Raw genomic sequence first — 25,342 nt, 5'->3', positions numbered from 1 at the left:
CAACTAACCCTCCTGGCCGCATTAATGGAGAGGTAACCCCTTGGCAGGATAACGTTGGTCAGAGTGAGCCACTTGAGTATCGATAAAGCCTCTGATGGGATGGACGACCAGAAAAAAGGCGAATAGACAATCAACAGATGGAAGCAAAAGATAGGAAGATGAAATCTATAAAAGAAGAGCTAGTAAAGCCAAAGAAGTGGGGGGAGAGGAAGAAAGAAAGGCCTTCTCGGCCACAGGCCGAGGAGCATTCCCTCATTTGTAAGAAAACACTTAGCCATTTTTAAAGATAAGTTTGGGCATGGTGATCAACGGCCAGCACCTAAGCCTGTCAGCCCACTCTCTATAAATGTATTGTTTGGGCTTGTTGGGCTGAAAACCCAACACTCAATTCAAATTGAGTCCTTACAATTGGCGCCGTCTGTGGGGAGGATTAGGGTGCTGGCCGGTGCACCAGGTAAACGTTCCAAGTTCTAAGTATTTGTTTTACAGTAGATTGAATAAGATAACGTTCCAAGTTATAAGTATTTGTTTTACAGTAGATTGAATAAGATAAGGTTCTAAGTTCTAAGTATTTGTTTACAATAGATTGAATAAGATAAGAGTTCTAAATTTTAAGTATTTATTGTACAAAAAAAAAAAAAAAAAAAACGAAAGAGAAAAACAAAAGATCTTGATATTACTAATTCAAACGTAGAAAAATTACATATTACAATCAGAGGCTCAGGTAGGCCTGTGTTACAAGTAAATTTACAAGCTAATAGCCACCTGCTAGTCCTAGCTACTCCTACAATCAGAGGCCCAGGTGGAGCCGCCCCAAGAGAGAACTGGCCGGAGGGAAGTGTCAACTCGTGCTTTTATTTGGCACCAAGAGAATGGGAGAGCTTGACACATGGTGGAGGAGGTGAAGGACAATCATGCCCTCAGGCCCCCAACCACTCCCTCCTCGGCTGGGCAGAGCTGGAACAAAGAGAGGAGCAGGTACAGGGGCTCCGGGATACCCTCCCCCATGATGTTCCCTCGATTCTCTCCGTTCCTCTCAAGTGTTGGCCGTTGGAGACGGCAACACTCGAGCACCGCCCATGAGGTGAATTCGCACGTCTTCCTCGTCGGAGGTGTGCTCCGGGGAAGGACCTTAGGTTCTCTAACAACATCCCTCTGGGATACCTCGAAGGGCACCATCAGGGTTACGCCTAGGCTCCGCCGCACCGAAAGCCCAGTGGGGGCTGCGGCCATGCCGGTTTTTATCAGTCCCGGTGACAATTCTGGCGGGTTGTTAAAAGGGAGTGGAAAGTTGCAAGAAAGTGTTTTGCTCTGTTTATGTTGAGAGGTTCGTGGGTAGTGGGGGAACCGTCCCCTTACTTTATATAGGGGATGGAAGTTTGGTGAGAGTTAATTCATGCAGAGTTCGAGGAGGGTATTATCAGCGGGTCAGTAATGAAATCGCCAATTTCCAAGGAGACCACGGACGGTTGGACTCGTGTCAATTTACAAGGACAGTAATGAAGGCGCGTTTCGTGCACCGGAGCGTCAAGCGCGGAATTCGAACAGACAAAGGGCGCTTCATAAATGAAAAAGATGGGCCTCGAGTTAGAGGTGAGATCAATGCCACGTGTAAAGATACTAATCTGACGCAAAGAGTAATCATCTCCAGTAAAGCGATCTGAGGGCAAATCCCTAATTACAAAAAAATTGAAGTGGTAGACAGAGCCAAGGTATTGCATGGTCCTCGGACCCAAACCTATGATGAAACTACACACACCGATTATATCCAATACTTACAAAAAAATTGAAGTGGTAGACAGAGCCAAGGTATTGCATGGTCCTCGGACCCAAACCTATGGTAAAACTACACACACCGATTAAGTCTAACACTTACAAAAAAATTGAAGTGGTAGACAGAGCCAAGGTATTGCATGGTCCTCGGACCCAAACCTATGGTAAAACTACACACACCATTATACCTGGGTATTACAGAACCAAGGTATTGCATGGTCCTCGGACCCAAACCTATGGTGAAACTACACACACCGATTATATCCAATACTTACAAAAAAATTGAAGTGGTAGACAGAGCCAAGGTATTGCATGGTCCTCGGACCCAAACCTATGGTAAAACTACACACACCGATTAAGTCTAACACTTACAAAAAATTAAAGTGGTAGACAGAGCCAAGGTATTGCATGGTCCTCGGACCCAAACCTATGGTAAAACTACACACACCATTATACCTGGGTACTAGACAGAACCAAGGTATTGCATGGTCCTCGGACCCAAACCTTATGGTGAAACTAAATACTTACAGAAAAAAAATTGAAGTGGTAGACAGAGCCAAGGTATTGCATGGTCCTCGGACCCAAACCTATGGTGAAACTACACACACCAATTATATCAATACTTACAAAAATTGAAGTGGTAGACAGAGCCAAGGTATTGCATGGTCCTCGGACCCAAACCTATGGTAAACTACACACACCATTATACCTGGGTACTAGACAGAACCAAGGTATTGCATGGTCCTCGGACCCAAACCTATGGAAAACTAAATAAGTATTATGCATTACCAGGGTAGTATATGGTCTTCGGACTCGAACCCATAAAGAAAATAACTGCTCTGAGAAAAGCCAAAGCGTTACTCAATGTCAGGCGATAATACAACCCTTCGATTTATATTTGGATGATAACAGATGGTTCCATGATGCCAACTCCAGAATGGAATACAAATATTGAGTAGAATACAATAGCAAAACAAACAAAATAAAGTATCATTAAATGAAAGCAAAATCTCAAGTATTCGATTCAAAAAGAAAGTACACGACTCCCTTACAATGCCACTGAGGCAGGAAACGAGATAATATCAAAGAAAAAATAAACAGAGCTATCCTAGGCCGTATACTGGTTCCTTCAACTCGGTAGGTAAATCAAAAGGCTAGGCCAAAGCTCAAGAGCTAGATCTCTAAAAGTCCGTCGGAGGACTGGCCACGTCTTGAGGTCTTTCCTGACCCTCAGTTACGATTTCCCCCAACGCTCTCGCGGGCTCGACCTCCTCGGATGGTTGATCAGTTAACGAGCATCCTCGGCGGTCTTGTCTTGACTTTCAACCAATGGTAAAGAAGACTCCTCCTCAGGAGCAGCAGGTGTAATCTCGCGAATGGCAGTAGGGTAATACACCCTGTCTTCCCTTCTAAGATCAGACGAAGCATCAATCCCTGCTTGGTTGAGGGCTTCATGCAAGTTTGAGAACAATAATGCCTGCACACAACAGGAACTTGAGCCCGAAGGGTGGCTTCAGTCTTAGCCACCCCTTCTGTGAAAGCCTCTTCTTTGCCTCGTCCACAGAGCGCTCAGCGTCTGTTTTTGCAAAAATTGCCTCGTCCCTGGCTCTCACAGCCTCGTCCCTGGCATACTCGGCAACACCTTTGTCGTGGATTGCTTTGGTCAAACTCCCCTTCATGTAGGAAATGTCGTCTTTGGCCTTCTGTAATTGACTTTCAACCTCTTGCAAGTGGACAGTTTGATCCTCAGCTTGCTTCCTGACCACGGCTAGGTCAGAAACAGCATATCCCTGGCCTTCGCCATTTCTGCCAGATCCTCGGTCGCTTTTTCAGTCGGCCTCAGATCTCTTAAGAGTTTTAGCCGCTTCTAGGAACTTATCGCGCTCTTGCGCCAAGGTGTGACTATGGTCGTCAACCTCTTCGCCCAACCTAAAAAGGGCCTGGATAGCCTGCCAGCGAAAACAAGCAGCTTTATAAAGAGAAAGAAAAAATACTAAGCAACAAAAATTTCTAGTAAAAAGAATGGTTGCCAAAGGACCTACCATGCCTAGATATTTCTTAAGGTCGAAGACAACCTCTACCCCACTCATTTTCTCCAACTCAGCCATGTCAATGGGAAGAAGAAGAGATTTCTCTAGGGCCTCGGCTACGAGAGCCCCTCGTCTCCTTGAGACTCTCGTATTGACGCGTTATCCATTAGGGCTGGTCATGGAGCATGGATTTGATCTTTGAACTCAATTGTTATAAGTTATTTTAAACTACAAAAACTTGAATTTAAAAAATTGATTGATGACATGACTATTAATCATTGATCACCTTGAAATTTTGTAAGCATGAAAAATGTATGAATATAATGTAATCCAAAGGTAGATTTGTCAAAATTCACATCGAATTAAGAAATATAGGGTTCGGTTCAAGTTACACTTGATGTTACTTAAAAAAATATTACACCACCGAATAACTTATTATTGAATTCATATTTTAAAAATCCAACCGTTGGATTATATATTTTATATGTTCTTAAAATGCATGCTAATTTTCATGCCAATCGGATGTAGTTTACCATTTGATCTTTAAACTCATCTTTTTTGCTTTGTTTTAAACTACAAAAACTTGAATTTAAACAATTGATTGATGACATGCCTATTAATCTTTGATCACCTTAAAATTTTGTAAGCATGAAAAATATATGAATATAATATAATCTAACGGTAGATTTGTCAATATTCACATCGAATTTTGAAATATAGGGCTGAGTTCAAGTTACACCTGATATAACTCTAAAAAATGTTACACCACCCTATAACTTGTTATTGAATGCATATTTTGAAAATATAACCGTTGGATTACATGATCTATATGTTCTTAACATGCATGCCAATTTTCATGCCTGTCGGGTGTAATTTACCATTTGATCTTTGAACTCAATTGTTATACGTTATTTTAAACTACAAAAACTTGAATTTAAACAATTGATTGATGACATGTCGATTAATCTTTGATCACCATGAAATTTCGTAAGCATGAAAAATATATGGATATAATGTAATCCAACGGTAGATTTATCAAAATTCACATTGAATTAAGAAATATAGGGCTGGGTTCAAGTTACACCTGATGTTACTCTAAAAAATGTTACATCACCCAATGATAAATTAATTGGGTCGGGTATATATGGGTATACCCTACCCTTGGCCATCCTTAATTATTTGTAAACAATAGGTGACGCACACTTATTTTGTCCCCAAAAACACCTCCATCTTAATATTGGATGATGAATTTGGAATTTTGTTACCTCTGGTTAGTCTTTGGTTAAACAATAGCTGACGGAAATTTATTTCGTCACCAAAAACACCTACATCCTAATATTGGGTGGCGAATTTAGAATTTCGTCACCTTTGGTAAGTCTTTGGTGATGCGAATATTTCGTCACCCTAGGTTTGCCTTTTTTCAATAACCTATAGTGACGAAATAAATATTTCGTCACCAATTTGTACATCTTTGGTTACGAAATATTGATTTCGTCACCAACTGGTACATCTTTGGTGACGAAATATTGATTTCATCACCAATTTTAAAATGTTTGTAATATTTGGTGACGAATTCTTCTTTTCCTCACTAAATGTTATCATTTGGTGACGAAATTGTTTATCCTCACTATATTTCGTCACCATAGCCCACTTTTGTTGTAGTGTTTCGGGATTCTACTCCATGCGCCGATGAACATCGTACGCTCCTGCCACGCGCCGAAAACTGCGGCTGACGTCACCTGATGACGTCATCACTCCACGTCAGCAGCCACGCAGCACGTCCACATCAGCCCTAGTCCACGTCATCGACATGTCATAAGATGACGTCAGTGGCTCTGCTACCCGATCCATAACCCGAAACCGACTCAGACCAGTATCCGTTGACTTTGACCTTAGACCAGTTGACTTTGACTTTTTGCGTTGACCTTTGACCAAAAGTTAAAATTTTCGAAGGGCCTATCTTACTCAGTTTTTCGCGTAGATTCCAATTTTGGACTCCGTTTCTTCATTTACAACTCCAAAATTGGTCAATTGACACATTCTTCATTGTGGTTTCTTTAAAGGCATTCTTTAAGGCTTTTTCAAGTGATCTTCTCATGCTTATCCAACCTCAAGCCTTCATTGAGCTTTCGCCTTAAGTTTGAGGGAGGGTGTTAGAGATATATATTAGTTATATTAGCCCAATGTAATAGGCCCAAGTCCATTCCTACTTGTACTAGTAGTCTAGGGTTTAGTCTCTTATATATACTCATGTTAGGGTTCATTGTAACACAGGTTATTGTACTACACTCTTATACAATAAAGATGTAGCCCTTAAGGGATTCCTCCGTAGATGTAGGCCGTTAAGGCTGAACCACATAACTCTCGTGTTCTCAGTGTTTCTATTCTATGCTTTTTTCTTCCGCATCCACTCTAGCATACACAACATAGTATAACACATCACGTTGCTAATAATATTGTCTATTTAACATAGTATCAGGGCTAATCTTTAACAATATATACGTGTGTTTTTCTATTATTATTCATAAACAGTAAGTTGCTATGCTTGCCTAAAATTTGACATATAGATATTAAATGTACTAAATTTTTATTACACTTGGATTAATACTATATTTTTGTGAGATATTACCACTAAATAGTTTGGTTTATGTTACTATATTCTTGGATCCATGCTTTTATTTAATATTTATTTATAAGTTAATCACATGCAAAATTTCAAAATAATAAGTTGTCATTTACCGTTAAATCAATAAGGTTAGTTGTTTACTACTAATTTTTTTGTCAAAAATTGAGCAATAAAAAAAAAAAAAGTGCTACAAAACTGAAAAAGCAGCAATTCTGAATTCTCACGCCTATTTCTCTTTCTTTGTTTCTTTTCATCTATATATGATATATAGATTTGGATTCAGCAAAATTGAAAATGCAGCAATCATTACTAGCCCTGTTGTATTGAGTCACGCTTTTATTTTTCTCTAAACAAATTGGATGTTATTTTTTTTTTTTGTGACTCTGTGCATGTGATACAAGAAGATGGAGCAACAGATTCTACATTTTTGCTATTCAAAGCATCCCTTGGTCTACCATCAAGACTATAGAGGTGGAGATACTTGTTGTGGGTGCCAAGAATCAGTTTATGGTCCTATCTACTGCTGTCCAAGAGGTGGATGCCTACCATACCTTCATCATAAATCATGTGCGGAAGTACCCCTTTGGTTGCACCATCCCTTGCACCCATTACATCCTCTTATTCTTTTTGACGAAAAAACTGTTTATCCTGAAGAGAAAGAAAAGAGCAGATGCCAAGTCTGTAATGAATCTCGTGAAGAATACACTTATCGCTGTTACCGTTGCGACTTCAACCTTCACATCAAATGTGCTGTTTTGCAACTTGAAGTTGAATTCCACGATCACCCACACCAGGTAATGCTAAGTTATGTAAAATTACATAGTTGCTACAATAATCATGTAAATTTACACTAGTACTACTCATTTTGCATTTAGTTTTTATTCTTAAGGCTAACAATATTGAAATTGAGGCTAACTTGGAGGTTTTCCTAGGTGTGTTTTGAAGCCAAAATTGAATTTTTCTTACTTTAAGTATTGATAGTTGTCTTTGCAAATTTGTTCATTTATATAAGTGTTTTTGTATAAACAGTAAGTTGCTTGCTTAAAATTTGTCATATAGATATTAAATGTAGTAAATTTTTATTGCACTTGGATTAATACTATATTTTTGTGAGATATTACCACTAAATAGTTTGGTTTATGTTACTATATTCTTGAATCCATGCTTTTATTTAATATCAATTTATAAGTTAATCACATGCAAAATTTCAAAATAATAAGTTGCCATTTACCGTTAAATCTATAAGGTTAGCCATTTAGTATATTTAAAATACCAAAAAAAAAAACCATAAGAGTTCTTTATAGAGTGGTGAGTTTTTAATGCCTAACACCTTGATATTCAAAAAGAATAATAGACCACATTAATATTTGGTAACTATGGGTTTAGCAAACTATTATCATGGGAAAAAAAAAAAAAAGGTATTGAGTAATATAACTTTTGTAAAATTTATCCACGGTTTAATTTGAACCTAAACTTCAAAAGTTACAATGAGAGAAGAGGAATTTGAACCTTGAATGTCATGAACATACTAAAAGGGCCAACCAGTTGAGCTACAAAGCTCTTGGCTATCAAATAATCATTTATTTCATATTAATAGTAATAACTATCGTTTGCAAATGTTATTAAATCTTTTTATTTTCCTAATTATCACACATGGGGAAGAGAGGATTTAAACCTAAGTTCTCTTCATGAAGAACATCTAATAATACCACTAAGTTACAAAAATTTTGACAAAATATTAACTAACATAAAGATTAAAATAGTAATAGATTGAGCATTCAAAAATAAATAAATAAATAAATAAAGAGAATGATCAAAAGACAAAAAGAGACACAGCCTATTTATTCAATTAAGAATATACAAATACAATTATTACTAAATTTACTTGAAATGATAAAATTGAAAGTTATTATTTTAAAAGGCTTTGCTCTTTCATTTTTGTATCCTCAAACTATAGTAACTACTAAATTTTTTGTTGGAAGTTTTGTTGGGTTGGCTTTGTTTTGAGTTGTAGTGACTGACCTGACTTAGGTAAAAAGTTGCATAATAAAGAACTAACCATATCGGATATGAAAGCAAACTTAGATGCACTCCCTTCTTGATATATAGAATAAAGGAAAACTTAGACTTGGGTTAGATACTTTTTAATGAATGGTAAGAATTGACATAAGCGGAACAAAGTAAAAAATAAATTAGTCTGAAGAATTGGGGGAAGAATTAAAGACATGGTTGGAACTTTGCTGTTAAAGTATTCTTATTATTTATTAACTTTGTAGGTGGATTTCCTGAAAAAAAAAAAAAAAATCATATTTAAAAAAAGAGAAAAAAATACAATTTTAAAAAATTAGTCTCTATCTCCAGACTTTTAAGTTTAACATTGCCTTCCACTTTGAGATTGCAAAATAATAATAATAATAATAATAATAATAATATCTTTAACTAGAGGAAGTTACATATTGTATTGCCTAGATCTTTACAAGAGATGATTTCAACATCTTTCATAACGGTAGTTTTTTTACACAACCATAAAATTATTCACACTCATGCCTCTTAAACAATCAGGCCCAAATCTAAACTACTTTACTTGCTTCTTAGACACAAAATCAAACACCTCATGTGCAAGTGTTGCTTTCACTCACACCCAAATTCTGTAGATACTCCTCCTTCCTAAACGTTTGATCCCAACCAAAAGAAGCCTTCAATCTTTTCTTAAATTAAGAACATCGGTGTTTCAAATCAAAATCGAGCAATAAAAAAAATGCTTACAAAACTAAAAAGGCAGCAATTCTCACGCCTATTTCTATTTCTTTGTTACTTTTCATCTATATATGATATATAGATTTGGATTCAGCTTACTAGCCCTGTTGTATGGAGTCATGTTTTTATTTTTCTCTAAACAAATTGGATGTTATTTTGTTTGTGAATTTTGCATGTCATACAAGAAGATGGAGCAACAACAGCTTCCACATTTTTGTGATTTAAAGCATCCCTTGGTCTACCATCCAGACTACAGAGGTCGAGATACTTGTCGTGGGTGCCAAGAATCAGTTTATGGTCCTATCTACTTTTGTCCAATAGGTGGTTGCCCTTGGTACCGGCATCATAAATCATGTGCAGAAGTACCCCTTGGGTTGCACCATCCCTTGCACCCATTACATCCTCTTATTCTTTTTGATGAAAAAACTGTATGTCCTGAAGAGAAAGAAAAGAGCAGATGCCAAGTCTATAATGAATCTCGTAATGAATACACCTATTACTGTTACCATTGTGACTTCAACCTTCACATCAAATGTGCTGTTCTACAACTTGAACCTGAATTCCATGATCACCCATTAACTCCCTTTTGGAAGTGGATCACGTTCACTTGTGACATTTGCGGTGAAGAAGGCAAGGGTGTGCCCTATCTATGTGCCTCATGTGTTTTCTGGATTCATAGCAAATGTGCTTATTTCCCACGCAGAGTCAAAGTTGTACCTCGCAGACACCCTCTCCACCTTATCCATTCTTCTCTTGAACTAAGTGAATCTGACTCCCGATTTTGTCTACTATGTGTTCAAAAGGTGGACACACGCTACGGGCTTTACTATTGCTCTAGATGCGATATCGTTGCCCACCTCAATTGTGCTATAGATGAGAGAAACAGGGAGCACATAAATTTGCTGGAACTTAAAGATGAGGAGAACAAAGATGCAGAGCTTGATCAATCTATTGAGTCAGCAGCAGCTTACAAAGTCAAAAATATCAAAGTAGGAGAGGACGGAACTGAAATAGCCACAGAAATTGAACACTTTAGTCATAAGCATGACCTAAAACTTATTGATGAAGAGGTTCACAATAAAGAAAAATGTGACGGGTGCATAAGAGCCATTTTCCCTCCTTTTTATAGATGTGTCAAGTGTAGCTTCTTTCTTCATAAATCTTGTGCTAATTTACCAATGAAAAAGTGGCACCCACTTCATCGACACCCACTTACTCTCGGAAAGGCACTCTCCCGGTGTGATACCTGTTACCAGGGTTCTAATGGCTTCTTGTACACTTGTGAGTCATGCAACTTTGATCTTAATCTTCAATGTAGTTTGGTCCCAGAAATCCTTACCCATGAAGGTCATAAGCACCGACTCATCCTCTCCTACACAAGCATTGAACAAAGTTGCAGTAGTTGTGGTGCTAGAAGAAATCGAGTATTTCGTTGTACCAGTTGTGCATTTGTACTTGACTTTAAATGTGCGACATTACCCAAAACCACAAGCTATAAACAACACAAGCATCCCTTCACTCTCAGTTATATAGCCGAAGATGACTCTGGTGAATATTACTGTGATATCTGTGAAGAAGAACGAAACCTAAACCACTGGTTCTACTACTGTGCATATTGCACTTATCCCGCATATCCTAAATGTATTCTCGGAAAATACTCAAATTTAAAGTTTGGAGGCGCTTACACATTTGATTGTCACCAACACCCCCTTACTTTCATTGAGGAAAATAAAGATCACCATCCATGTAACAATTGTGGTGATCCTTGCAAAGAGTTGATCTATCAATGTGCCCAGTGTAATTTCTATTCCCACTATTATTGTTTATAGAAAAGACAAATGTGGTTTTAATTCTAATGTTTACATTATCCTTTTGGGTTGAGCATTAGTTCCTTATTATTGAAATGAATGTATTATTATGACAGTAAAAAATGGGTCTCTTTCACCTTTTATAACATTAAGTTGAGGCTGTTAGTGTGAATTTCTATTTTTATTCAAACAAGTCATCTTTCCATTTCTTGACATTACTTACAACATGAACTTTGTTTAGAACATAAAAATGAGACCTCAAAGTTGTATTGTGAACAAAATTTAAATTTATAGCAATAAATCATCAAAGCTAGAATTTTATTGACTGATCATATGATTTTGCAGTCATCTTATAGTCAAAATATGCAGCTCTAGTATGAGTAAAAAAGCTGAATTTAACCAAAAGTCATTCATTCGTGCATTCTAAACTTCACTGTTAGATTTAATCCTCTGTAATTTTATGTTTTATTTTACATATGATTTTTTTATTAGAATTTCCTTACCTGCTCCTATATTTTATCTTTTAGAAGATCATATATATCCTGAAGCTTCTCCTACAATGTATCTTTCTCATGTTTTATCAATAGAGTTCATAGAAGAGATTACTTGGTTTTAGGAGCTGCACTTCTAAATTGAACCCTTCCGTTGTATGAGCAACATATCAAGTTCAAGATCTATTTATTGGTGGCACTGTCATTTCTCCTCAAGATAAATGTATTGTAACTGTTGCCATGTTATATCTAGTATATTGTGTTTGGTAATTCTCAGAGTGTATGGCGTGATATGGTACTAATATTGGGGTCTTGTTAATGAGATGCTAGGCAATATTACACACTGTAGCTTTTAATTAACTACCATTTCAATCTTTATATTTCAGATTTGTCCTTTTAGAAAGCTAGCGATGTTTCTTTATCTAAGTTGGGAAAGTTGTATCAGTTAAGTTTGATTTGTGTTACAACTATTGTGGTTACCTTTAGCTTTATAATTTTATATGCACTATTGATCCAATGAGTTCAGAATCATATCTACTTGTTAGGTACCATCCCTCATTTGTGTCCACTTTGATGCATGTGTGGAGGTAGTTGCCATGCACAGTTGCACAAATCCACATGCATATTCACTTCTATAAACATTAACCATGAAAGCATGAAACTATTCTATAAAATTTATTGTAGACATACATTGCATTTGAATAACTTCCTAAGTAGATATCTGATTTTAATTTGTACGACCAATGCTTTCCCCTTAGCCTATTATAAAAATGATAAATGTGATTTTAATTTTAATTTTTGTATTTTCCTTTTGGGTTGAGCCTTAGTTTTTTATTGTTAAATCTAATGTTTGTAATTAGGGCTGTATACTATTTTAGTTCACTAATGGAAGTTGAGTTGCTTAACTCATTAGTGAAATTAATAAACAATCTTCAAAATCAGCAACCTGAGATGTGTTTCTCTCTCTCTCTCCCTCAATTTTTGTTTTTTGATTTCCATTTTTTTTTTCCTATGGAATTGTGATGGTTTGTGGTCGATTTGCTTTGGGTGAGTGCGTGTGGGTGTTTTGAACAACATTTGAGCGTGTTGTGGGTTAATGACTAATTGGGAACATTCACTGAGATTTTATAACTAGGCAATTATGGTCATCAAAATAGCTCCTGAAATGAAGAAAATAAGTTTCAAAAACATGTGAAATGGAAAGTTATGTATAGTAATATGATGTACTTTTTCATCCCTCATTGTGTCTATATAGTATTTTTATAACTAGACATAATAGGTACAATTCAACTGAGATTTCACGTTGTGTTTACTCATGATGAAAACAAAGAAGCCCACCAGTTGAAAAACATTTTGTAATTTAGCATTGCTTTAATTTTTGCAAATGAAGATAGCATGCTGTTGTGTAATCTTTTAGTTTTCCATTATATATATATATATATATATCTCACTAGTGAGCTCCCAAGATGCCAACACTGAAATTGAAATAGTTGTGCAGTTAATGGATTCATTTTATAAACCTGTTATGTTGCAACAATCCAGACTAAAATTAGAGAGTGCTTCAATCAATATTTCTTGTTTTTCAATTTTGATTTTTGTGGATAACAATTATGGGTCATAGTCCAACATTGTCCATTATCTGGCTATGTATGTTGGCACTTTAAAGAAGGTGGGCTTGTCTTTGATTCAAAACTCAAAGATAGAGGAGTCAGATGAACAATGGAAGAAGCAAAAAAAAAAAGGGTATGATTATTATCACTTGAAGCAGAATGCTTTGAAGAGAGAACAAAAAAAGGTTGTACTGGATCTAAGTAATGGGGTTAATCAAAATAAGAATAATGGAGAACAAGAACTATTTTTGTATTAAGTATTTCTGCTTGGCAGAGTCCTTTAAGTTTGATTGCTATAATACTTTAGATACTTCAAGGCCAACTTTGTGGGAGAGAGTAGTGAAGATGGGTCGTGGTTTGATGGAAAACTTAAAGACAGAGGAGTTGAATAACAATACAAGAAAAAAAAAATGTTTAAAAATTCTAACTTGCCAATGATTTATTGCTAAATTTTAGTGGCAGCTTTGCAGGGCTGGGCACATTCTTCCGCAACTCACTTATCGTTTGGTTCCTCATGGACTTACCCATGGACTTGATTGCCAATTTCAGACCACAACATTTCCTAGCAATTTCTCTTATATTCTGGCTAAAACTATATCTCCTGCATTCTGCACAAACAAGTTCCAAGCGTCTTCTTCATTCAAAGCATCTGCCATGACATCTTGGTTGGTCATCATTTGCCTACACACTCCAAAGATTGTGTTGCTAGTAGAATCTTAAAGTTGCCTTGGCCATCGTCTTGTATAATTCCCAAAATGAAAATTAATCTTGTGGGGGCAGAATTTCATAATGGTAGTGAATAAACTGAATGACATGGTCCTCAAATGCCAGCATAAACCAAGGGCATTGTAAATAACAATGACAGCAAAAAAAAAGGAAGACTTGGCATGAGATCATAAATAATAGAGAGAGCTTAAGAGTGGAGGCAAAACTTGACTTTGTAAATACTAACAAAGAAGGCCAAAAAATGGAGAATCATTTTGAAGATGATGGTGGTGAACTTGATTAGAGGTATGTTCCTTTTCTGCTTAAGTGCTCTGTGGGGCATCCAAAATGAAGTTAATGAGCTTATTAGTATTGACTGTCTTGGTATTTAGTAAAACTGTCAATTTGAATGGTGTGTATATCTACATTGTTAATAAGCACTTTCAAAATTAAAACTATTGTTGTTTGACACATAGATAGTTGAACTTTTATGCTATTCGCTAATGTTAGGAAAAGAATGCTATTTGCACACTTTGCTATACACTCGTATTTTACAACCAACCTTTAGACCTTCATTTCCTGTGTTACTCAGTTTATAATTGAGGTGAGTTGAAGAGCTCCTCATTTTATCTCATTCTATAATGACTTGGTATTTAGATCATGTCATAGTAACATACACATGTTATAAGATGCTATATTTATTTATATTGGGATCCTTTTTTCCTCCCTTTTGTGAAATAGTATGTGGACTATTATGTGGGCCATTTAATTCTCAAGGCGTGATATTCAATATGGTCTTGCTTTTTGATTTTTGAACCATGGTGGCCTATTGGACAAAAGGTGTTTGAGGAAATGTCCTCCTTTGGGCACTTTAGTGGTGGGTATAGCCTTTTTTGTCAGCATATCTAAGTAAAATGAAAGATAGTTTGATGGAAGTGTTTTGTTGGTAACCTTTTTCTACACTAATACCTGAATTAGATTGAGATCATATGGATGTTTCTTTTTCTACTAATGCTCCGTTTGTTTTGGCTTCAAACTGATTTTGGAAATGATTTTCTGAAAAATACGGTGTTTGGTTCCTATGAAAAATACAGTCAACGGAAAATATGATTCACGTTGACCGGAAAATAAGAACGGAAAATATTTTACACTCTTATTTTACCTTCAATGGATTTCCGGAAAACACACCCGAAGAGAGAGAGTGAGAGAGAGCCCAAGCACACTCCACTTGAAGCACATCCTCGCCAGTCAAATTACCGTCCTCGTCGCCGTCGCCTCCTTCGTCGTTGATCTCGTCACCTCCTTCGTCCCTGATCTCGTCGCCTCCTTCGTCACCGATTGCGCCAAGATCACGCCACCCTCTCGATCGTGCCAAGATAGCGATCACGGCACCAAGTTTGTGCTTGCGAGATCGCACCGTCCTCCTCTGGGTCAGATCATCATCTTCGATCTCATCGTCGTCTCAATCATGCCGCCCTATCAATCTCGTCGTCCTCCTCTGAAATTTTTTTTTATTTTTTATTTTTTTGTTGTTGCGGTGGTGTGTATGGTGGATTTTCTGTGGGTTTTGTGTTGTGTGGTGGTGGGTTTTGTGTGGATAGTGGTGGTGGATTTTCTGTGGGTGCTGATGTGTGGGTGGTGGTGGATTTTGTGATATAAAATTTGTTTGGAAACTGAGAAAATGACTGAGAAAATGTGAGAAAGTAATAGGAAAATAGCATTTTGAAATGCAACCAAACACATGAAAACATTTTCTAGGAAAATTTAAATAATACTGCCAAACACTTGAAAATATTTTCCTTTTCCGAAAAATAGCATTTCTGGAAAATAGATATTTTTCGGAAAATATTTTACGGGAACCAAACGGACCGTTAATATTACATTAGAATATGGTGCATGGAAATTTATGTTGAGATTGACACCATGAGATGTTTATATGTCATTGGCTATGGAAATTGAGATATGACATTTGAGCATGTCAGGGATGATTCTTGGATTCTCTAAGGGGGTCTCACAAGGTTAGTGAGCATTTTCATGGGGAATTGAACTCTTTTGTTTATATAAAGTGGTGGTTGTTTGATCAGTTAGAATTTAGACCACCTCTGGCTAAAAGAAGTTCTTATTTGCTAATGATAACTACAGAGCCGCATCTTGGTGTACTAGTTAGAACTTCTACTCTTAGGGAGGAATGTGGGATTTTTCTGGGACTATTCTAAACATGTTAGCAATCCTTTCTCCTACCAAACTAAGAATTAATGAATTATTAATACAAATACTTGCTTAACGGTTGTCTGTCTTTTACCAGTTAAGTGTCTTTAATGTTTGTTGTGAATAAACCTAGGGCAATGCTTCGTTGGACCTAAGCGTATTCTAAGCTCTTTTGGTTTTTCAAACTTGGTACAGTAGATTATATGCAATTTTTAAGAGGACATCTGATGCAGCAGCATCTATGTCATGAAGTTTGAATTACAATCAAAATCAGCAGCCAGTATTAATTTCATGTATGCAGCAGCAGGGCAGAAAATGCAGCAACAGCATTGGATATTTTTCAAGGCAGCAGCTGATGAAAGTTACAGCTGGATTGAGTGATGTTTTTAGTGTCATTTCAGTGTTTTCATTGTCGTTTAGTGCACACGCATGTATTAGGTGATCTATTAGTTAGTTAGGAAAAAACTAATTCTGTTACAGAAGTTAATTATAGCAGTAACCACTTAGCAAGGCTTGGCTGCTTGTGTGGCTAATAGTATAATTCCAATTGTAAATCAGTTTTGTTGATAAATAAGAATTTCCTTTAGCCTTCAATGCTAATATTTAGAGATGAGTTCTCTATGCAGAGGTGTTGTCCACCTATAAGCTTCTCTAAGCAACTCTCACTTCCTTTTTAGACTAAAGCCTAGTTTGCCAACCCTATTACCTGCACCATCATCATAACCCCATGATGATTGGTTCTTATTATTTATTCAAAAAACATGAAACTATCGAATGACTAGTACAACTTTCTTTGTTTCTTTTTAATTTTAATGAGAGATTCTTTTTACCATTGGTTGAGTGATTTGCTCTAATGCAATATAGAGTTACACTAACGGAAAAAGAAGATTTATTGTCTCTGTGTAAGTGGATGAGATTGAAGAACTAGAACATACATAATATGAAGGTGTTGGCTTCATTCTATCCATACTTTTCACTTATAACTTAAATGCCAGGAGATGGAAAAAGGAAGCAGACCTTCTTAATAACATAACCACTTCAAACAAAATTTTACACAATACACAATCTCAGTGAGAAGGCTAGCACAGTGCCTATGTCTATCACATGCCTAATTTTATATATAAAGGATAAGTCCTATCAATCTGTTTTTATATGTATGTGCAGGTTTGTGTGAGCAACAAGAAATATACAACAGGTGAAGCTTCAAACAAAGAATGACATATTAGTTTGACATCCTAGGACAAGATATGCTTTACAGTGGTAAGGCAAAGTCTTGATAGAGTAAATTTCATTTGTGGGTCAATATCTGGTGGGAAGCGTAACAGATGTGTCATTTTTCCAACAAATGTCAGCTTGGTTGCTAAAGCTCTAGAAAGAAGAACTAGGACTAGTAAAAAAAACCCCTCCCCACCTCTCTCTTTCAAGATATCCTACTCTCTATGCGTACATTTATATGGAATGTCAATGATGTACTTGTGGTTATAGTTACACATACATGATCTTTTTATGACAAAGAATTCCGTTTATTCCTATTTGCACAAGGTGCACTCAATTACTCTATTCTTAATAAAGGATGAAGAATCAATATTCTTTGTGTGACAAATTTATAATTGGCCCTGAGCCCTTAGAATCTTCATTACAAATATTGACTCATGTTCATATGATGTCCAATATTCAGTCAAAGAAAAACAAAAATGGCAGATGAATGAATTCATTCTCCTCTCTTGTTGCATTAAAAACCATGTTATATTGTTTGTATCCCAAACTAAAATTTTAAAAACCTTAACTATTACATCTTAATTGCTTTTACTTAACATTTAAATCACCTCAACTAAGCCTTAATCCCAATTAAATTTGGGTTGGCTATGAATTCTTATCAACTAAAAATTAAGATATTCAAGAGAACCTCACTAGCTGCGCCGTTACCCCAAGCTGGTGAAAAAGACGCAAGTGACTATCCCCATTATTTAACTAGACAATCTTTTAGGTGAACCATGGACCCAAAACTTCTGAATTAGTAGTCAGATTTTGTTACAGATGGAAGGTTGATTTAACTCCAATGCTGCTCCATTATATTGTCGTGCTCATTCCTCGGAAATGAGTGACAATCTTGAACAAGTAAATCTAATGTCCAAAGCTGAGGCCTTTCTTAACTTCTTAATTTTTACAGAGTTGCAACTCATGGAAAGATGCTCAAAAGCAATAGCCTGGAAGGCCTGCATAAATCCAAAAGAACTTAGTTTTGGTGATGATTATGTACAGGACTTGAATTTTCTAGCAAATAATGCTGTGAACTCAAAACTTGAAGACAAACTTAAGTTTTACAGAGTTACAACTCATGGAAGGATGCTCAAAAGCAATTGCCTAGAAGACCTGCATAAATCCAAAAGAACTTAGTTATGGTGATGATTATGTACAAGACTTGAATTTTTTAGCAAATTATGTTGTGAACTCAAAACTTGAAGACAAACTTGATAATTGGTGGTTTGAAGATGTTTCATTTCTTTGAATAGATCATTTAATGAAGTCATTCAAACTACTAAAAGTAAAGGGATGAGATCACAGTTTGTAGGACCATGAAGAGCTCGTTGGACTGCAAAATGGCTTTCCCAGATCACTTTTGAGCTTCACAATTTAGTTCCCAAACATCTAAACACCCAATTACAAAGAGTTACAACTAAATGTTGGTCTAATGTGCTCCAAGTGGCAGAAAATTTAGTTTTTGCAATTTTCTCTACACCTTCTCAAGGTTGTTTTTAAGGATGAAAATTAATTCTGAAATTATTGAAAATGCTAGTAAGAATTGATTCCCCGTTGGAGCAGTGTCATGTTACAGATCTCTTGATTAAGAATTATGGAGACCATGAAACTAGTTATGTTGTGGGCATTGTTATAAGGGTGGTTGAATCTTATGTCTATTTTCCTTCAAGCAAACCTGCACAAAAAAATATTTGCTATTGGAAGATTTATAGATGGTTATCTTATGCTAGTTGCAAGGGATGAGAACCTTAGTGCTAAAAGTTTTCAGTCACTTGCAGAAATCATGCCAAAAGATGACCATCAGTGTGATAATAACCTCTATAGAGCCATTGACATGTATCTCAATATATGGAATTTTGAAGTTGGTTTCAAAAGAAAATAAATAATATATGTATCAAAAAAATGAAGTTATGATTGAAGGGCTTGCATAGCTATTAAGTCTTATATGCGCTATGGCTATGATTGTTTAGCCCAAAGAGTGAGAATAATGGTTGGTGAGCTAGCCCAAGTATTAGTGGCTGAGTCACCCTTAATTTGTATTGTAGCATCTTAATGCAAATGTCCAAACCACCCTTCATATAGTAACATGTTCAGTATGTTGTAAAGTACCCAGCGTCCCAGCCAAGCCTGAACTAGGAATGGGCTACACCTCCTTTTAAGTTATAACTCTTTTAGACTCTTCTAAGGAAAATGTGGAAAACTCTGCAGTAGGCCCATTGACTTTTAAGTCCATTAGTCATTCACTCTAGACATAAGAGTTAGACAGCAACAGGATTTTGTGACTTGTGATTCTCCTCCCTATGATGTTTTGTTATTGCTTTATTTGGACGAACTTGGCATGTATTATGATAGGCACCATGTGTCTAATGTTCAGACTGTCTAGTTCTTAATTATATCCTTTATGAAGAAAAGAAAAGAGAATATATGAACTCCATCAATCATGTAAATCTCTTTTGGCACCAATCCTGGTACTGCACTAGCTAGTTGATACAGTCAATGGTATAACTGTAACCCGAAGATTTGCATATGCTCTACAAGGGAAGCATCACGTGTGGTTATGCCTTGCTTGAGATCGTACGTAGGGCATGTAGGATGAACTTATTACCTAATTCACTACAAAAGTTAAGTATACCAAATTGAATAGAAAGCAAGAATATTATTATGTAAGAAGTAATCTTGCAAGATACTTTTATCCCCTTTTTTTTTCTTCTCTTTTTCAGGCCATAAAGCTGAAAACTTATCAATTTTGTTGAGTGTCCCACAAGAAAAAAAAAGGTTTTGCCACTGTTTGTTCCTTTAATACACACACACACACACACACACACACACACACACATATATATTAGTATTTAGATGTTTTTAATGATTTTTTAAAGTTTTATTTATGTTCATCCCGTACACAAGTTATAAGGTCGGTCATAAAACTAAATAGTTATAATTTGAGTAATATTACTTTCGAATGGATTCATCATTAACACTACTTTTATATAGCAATAATTTTAAAAATTCGCATCAACAATTGTAAAAATTTGTGTCACCAAATTTGTTGTTTGACATTTGGTTTTAAGTGCCAGACCCCTTCGTTTAGAAATTTGAAGGAAGTTGGTTTCAAAAGAAAAAGAAAAAGAAAATTGAAAAAGAAAGTTGTGATTGTTTAGCCCAAAGAGTGAGAAATATGGAAGGGATAAAGTGGACTGAAACTTGGTGAACTAGCCCAAGTATCAGAGTGAGTGGACCACCTCTAATTTGGAATATCTTAACACAAATGTCCCCAAGCCCAAACTCCAACCACCCTTTATAAAGTTAAATTCTCAGTATGTGGGTGTGTACCAAACATCCCAGCAAAATCTTTATAACTTAAAATTCTTTTAGACTCCTCTAAGCAAAATTTGGAAACATTGCAGAAGGCTCATTGACTCTTTATCTCATATTCCCTTTACCTTAGTCCACCTTGTACTGAAGGCCCAACAATGCCCATTCTAGCCCACGTCTAACTCATCCAGACTCCTCCAGCTCAGAATTGATGGTTATCCCTACTCTCCTCACCAAGCGCGTGTGCACAACTGTCCATCCTCCTTGCAGAAAACTCACATTCACATAGCGTTGAGGCTTTACTAGGTCCTTATTCTCAGCAATCTTTTGTTGAATATCACAGTTTTCAATATTTTGGAATTGACTAATCTATGTCTTATTTACACTAAATGTATCACTTTTTGAAACCACTCCATCTAAAATTTCATGCCCAATGTTGCTCGGCTTGCTTTGCTGGGTGGTTTTATTTCTTCCCTCTGCGTTTGTAAATATAGGTCTGCGAGTCCATTTCCTATTGTAACCTCTCTCAATCCCTTAGATATTAGAACCAAGGAGCCTAAAGCTACTCTCTTTGCCATTTCCCGGCAACACCTCTACCCATAGTGGAGTTATTTCTGAATATCATTCATAGGAGAAACCGTTAGTCCTTCAAACTAGCCTTTAATTAAATATGCATATCTTGTCTTCATAGGAAGGAAAGGAACAAAAAAAAAGACACAAAGTTCTGATTATGCATATTGAAACCTCAAAATATCATTTGCAAAATAGGGATATAAAGGAAAAAAAAAATTATAATGTTGCACACCAAAGTAGTAGTAGTAATTAATAATAACAATAATAATCATTGACGATATTTAAATTTGTCACAAATTTGGAATTATATTGATAATGACAAAGCTATTATGAAAAGTATTTAGTGAATCTAATACCGTTATCGAATTCCTCAACAATTAAACACCTCAACAATTATCCACCCAAAAAAAATATATATCACTGCAATAGAGAAACCAATATGCAGCAAACTTCTAAGAGGATCTCAAACACACACATACATATAAAATTTAATAATTTGTTATAGACAAGAAAACAAGTAGAATCGAACAATTTAAGAGAACATAGAATAACCTGCTCGCCATTGATGACATGGGTCTCTTGGATCATCTGGTAACAACAGAAGGATCCTCATAGGTTATGAAACCGAATCCCCTTGGTCGATGTGCGTGCCGGTCTTTCATGATAACAGAATCTGTTATCTTTCCATACTTCTCAAAGTAACTCACAAAGGTTTCTGAACTCAGTCAAATACCAACAAGAACTACATCATATATATAATATATCACACATTCAAATAAAACCCATCAACAGAAACAAACACGCAAAAACAGTAACTTTTCACACACAACAACAATAGCAAACCCCCCCCATTACAGATTCAAAAACACCCATCAAGAGAAACACAGTACCCATCAAGAGAATCATAGAAAAGAATAGAATGCTCTCTCTTACCGTAGGTGGTGTCCTTGGCTAAGCCTCCAATGAAGATTTTACTGCACCAAAAAAAAAACAAAAAAGAGAAAAAAAAAAATCAAAACCCAGAAAAACCCATTAACCATAGGCCTAGCTCATAGACATTTATAGCACAAAGAGAGAGAGAGAACGAACCCAGGACTGGCGCCATCGCCGTAGTGTGGGTTGTCGTTCCTCCTGGAACCCATGGGAGTGATGGTGTTAAGGTTCGAGATTGGATGTGCGTGTGCGTGAGAGAGAGAGAGAGAGAGAGAGAGAGAGATAAGTATGAGATCGAGATTTGAGAAATCGGAAAGAGGGTCTTAAACCATGGTCTTGAATGAACCGGCCCTATTCAAAAGAATCTCTAGTTCAGTTAGAAAATGGGGCCAAAATGGCCCTTTACCATCAATTTTTGAAATATTTGGCAAAAAAACAATGTTTCGAAAATAAACAGGAATCTATCACTTTTTCAAGTCCTCGAGTTTGGTGAACTCAAGTACCCTATTTTATAGTTCCACCGTGGCTGCTGAGCTGGAAAATGGTGATTAAAAAAAATTAAGTGGTACTCGAGCTTTGAAAACTCGAGTACCTTGCAACACAATACTCGAGTATACCAAGCTCGAGTACCTTTTATAAAAAAAAATACAGAAATTTTTTTTCTACAGTACTCGAGTTTACCAAAACTCGAGTACTGTGTAAATTTTTTTTTTTTTTTGTTTTTGTTTTTTTTGCTTGAGGATAATTGACAAATAAACATAAGGATAAAAATAAGTAGCTTTTCTATCTTTTTATTTATTTAAATAGAAGCATTGTAAGATATAGAGATTTTAATTTCGAAATATGAATTTAATTTCTACATTGATTAAAATTGTTCATTGTTTTCTCATAAAAATTGTTCACTATTTTCTGTATAAACTATTTCTACGATTTTACATAAAATTATTTTCTGTTTAGCATTATTTAAGAAATTGTTCGCTCTCTTTTTTGCATAAATTATTTTCTGTTCACTATTTAAAAAATTGTTCACTGTTTTCTCATAAAACACCTAGTGAAATCGTGTTTTTTAAATTTAAACACCAAATCTGAATGCTTTTTCATGTTTGAATTTCACAATAATCGAATATATTTTTCTGCATTAATAAAATCTGTTTCTACATTTATAAAATTTTCTCTCTGCACATCATATTTACTGTATATTCAAATTTGTTATTGCATTCATAAAATCTGTTTTTTGCATTAATTAAAACTGTTCACTGTTTTGTCATAAAAATTGTTCATTGTTTTTTGCATTAACTATTTCTAGCATTGGCGCAGTTATTGCACTTAAATGGTTTTTGTGTTTTTCTAAATTTGTAACCATATGAATAATGGACAAACTCCATGAAAGAAAAATGAATGATTCGTATAAATCACCTAATGGTAAATGCCTCGAAAAATTCGAATTAGTTGAATGTAGAAATTTGAGAAAAATCAATAGAAAATCAATGAACGTAGCAAATCGTGAATGTGTAAATAAGATGTACAGATAGTCTAGACTTGTTGAGAAATTTGATTTCGTTGAAAGTACAAAATAATGAAAATTCAAAGGAAAAGTATGTACGTTAGATGTATAGATCGTATGAATTTGTTTAAAAATTTGAATTCATTGAATGTACAAAACTGTGAAAACTCAAGGAAAAATTGTATACATTAGAGGTACAGATAGTACGAATATGTTGAAAAATTTGAATTCGTTGAGTGTGTAAAATCGTGAAAATTCAAATGAAAATTGAAGAGCATACCAAATTGAGTAAACTTAATGGAAAATTAATTACATTAGATGTACAGATCATCTATTTTTTTGCATTAATAAAATCTGTTTCTACATTAATAAAATTTGCTCTCTGCACACCATCTTCACTGTTTTCTCATAAAAATTGTTCACTATTTTCTGCATAAACTATTTCTAGCATTTTGCATAAATTATTTTCTGTTCAGCATTATTTAAAAATTTGTTCACTCTCTTTTCTGCGTAAATTATTTTCTGTTCACTATTTAAAAAAATTGTTCACTGTTTCCTCGTAAAACACCTAGTGAAATCGTGTTTTCTAAATTTAAACTTCAAATCTGAATGCTTTTTATATTTAAATTTCACAATAATTGAATTTGTTTTTCTGCATTGATAAAATCTGTTTCTACGTTAATAAAATTTGCTCTATGCACATCATGTTTACTCTATATTCGAATCTGATTACTACATTCATAAAACCTGTTTCCTACATTAATTAAAACTGTTCATTGTTTTCTCATAAAAATTGTTCACTGTTTTTTGCATAAACTATTTCTACGATTTTGCATAAAATTATTTTTTGTTCAGCATTATTTAAAAAATTGTTCATTCTCTTTTCTGCATAAATTATTTCCTGTTCACTATTTAAAAAAATTGTTCACTGTTTTCTCGTAAAACACCTAGTGAAATTGTGTTTTCTAAATTGAAAATCCAAATCTGTATGTTTTTTCATGTTCAAATTTCATAATAATCGAATCTATTTTTCTGCATTGATAAAATCTATTTTGATACACACTTTGTCAAAATTATCCAACAATGATAGATTGTGATTGGTTGTTTATCTCTTTCTAATAAACTCACTATTTTTTCTACTTCACCTACAGTCTACCATGTAGAAGTATAGAACAAGTGTGACAAAATGAGTAGAAATTAGAGATGATTTGAATACAATGAATCATAATGTATTGAAAATTTCCCTTTATTACATTTATTATTATTATTATTATTACTCCTTATTTAGTTTATCTAAAAAGTTAAACATTTTTGGGTTTATCCAAAAATCTATGCCACAAAATACATTGTAGGAAATCAAGACCAAAGAACTGCCAAAATAAAAAATTGAACGGCATTGTTGCTGTACTTAAATAAGTTGTCATAAGTAGCATAAATTACCAACCAACCAAAAAAAAAAAAAAAAAACAGAAACTACATCCACCTGATCAAATAAAGGTGGTAGGTTGGTTTTCAGTTTTCACATACAACTTCGAAGTAGGTTCTTGACCGAATATTTTGTTTCTTTAAAGCCTTTCAATATCAGATTTGTCATATACTTTCCCTCTATCTAGGGGCTGAGAGAGAATAGAATCTATATTTGTTATATACTTTTCTGCGTAAAGTATTCTCTGTTCACTGTTTAAAAAATTGTTTGTTGTTTTCTCATAAAACACCTAGTGAAATTGTGTTTTCTGTTCAGCATTATTTAAG

At 35.2% G+C, this 25,342-nt stretch overlaps 1 protein-coding gene, 1 non-coding gene and 1 pseudogene across 2 annotated transcripts; 2 read left to right on the top strand and 1 right to left on the bottom strand.

The window, feature by feature from the left end:
- Nucleotides 1-9,374: 9,374 nt before the first annotated feature.
- Nucleotides 9,375-11,015, top strand: LOC112011163 (uncharacterized). Its single transcript, XM_065778297.1, has one exon. The coding sequence runs from the start codon at nucleotides 9,375-9,377 to the stop codon at nucleotides 11,013-11,015; it is 1,641 nt and encodes a 546-aa protein (XP_065634369.1).
- Nucleotides 11,016-18,346: 7,331 nt separating this feature from the next.
- Nucleotides 18,347-19,150, top strand: LOC112011162 (root phototropism protein 3-like; annotated as a pseudogene).
- Nucleotides 19,151-21,402: 2,252 nt separating this feature from the next.
- On the bottom strand, nucleotides 21,403-22,447 carry LOC112011167 (uncharacterized). The gene is made up of 3 exons (XR_010630825.1): nucleotides 22,243-22,447; nucleotides 22,087-22,127; nucleotides 21,403-21,868 (listed from the first exon to the last, which is right to left on the bottom strand). It is a non-coding gene; the product is annotated as an uncharacterized LOC112011167 (transcript).
- Nucleotides 22,448-25,342: the final 2,895 nt, after the last annotated feature.

This window comes from Quercus suber, unplaced genomic scaffold (assembly GCF_002906115.3).
Source record: "Quercus suber isolate HL8 unplaced genomic scaffold, Cork oak 2.0 scaffold_179, whole genome shotgun sequence".
Taxonomy (NCBI): Eukaryota; Viridiplantae; Streptophyta; class Magnoliopsida; order Fagales; family Fagaceae; genus Quercus; species Quercus suber.
This window is presented reverse-complemented; position numbering and strand designations above follow the sequence as displayed.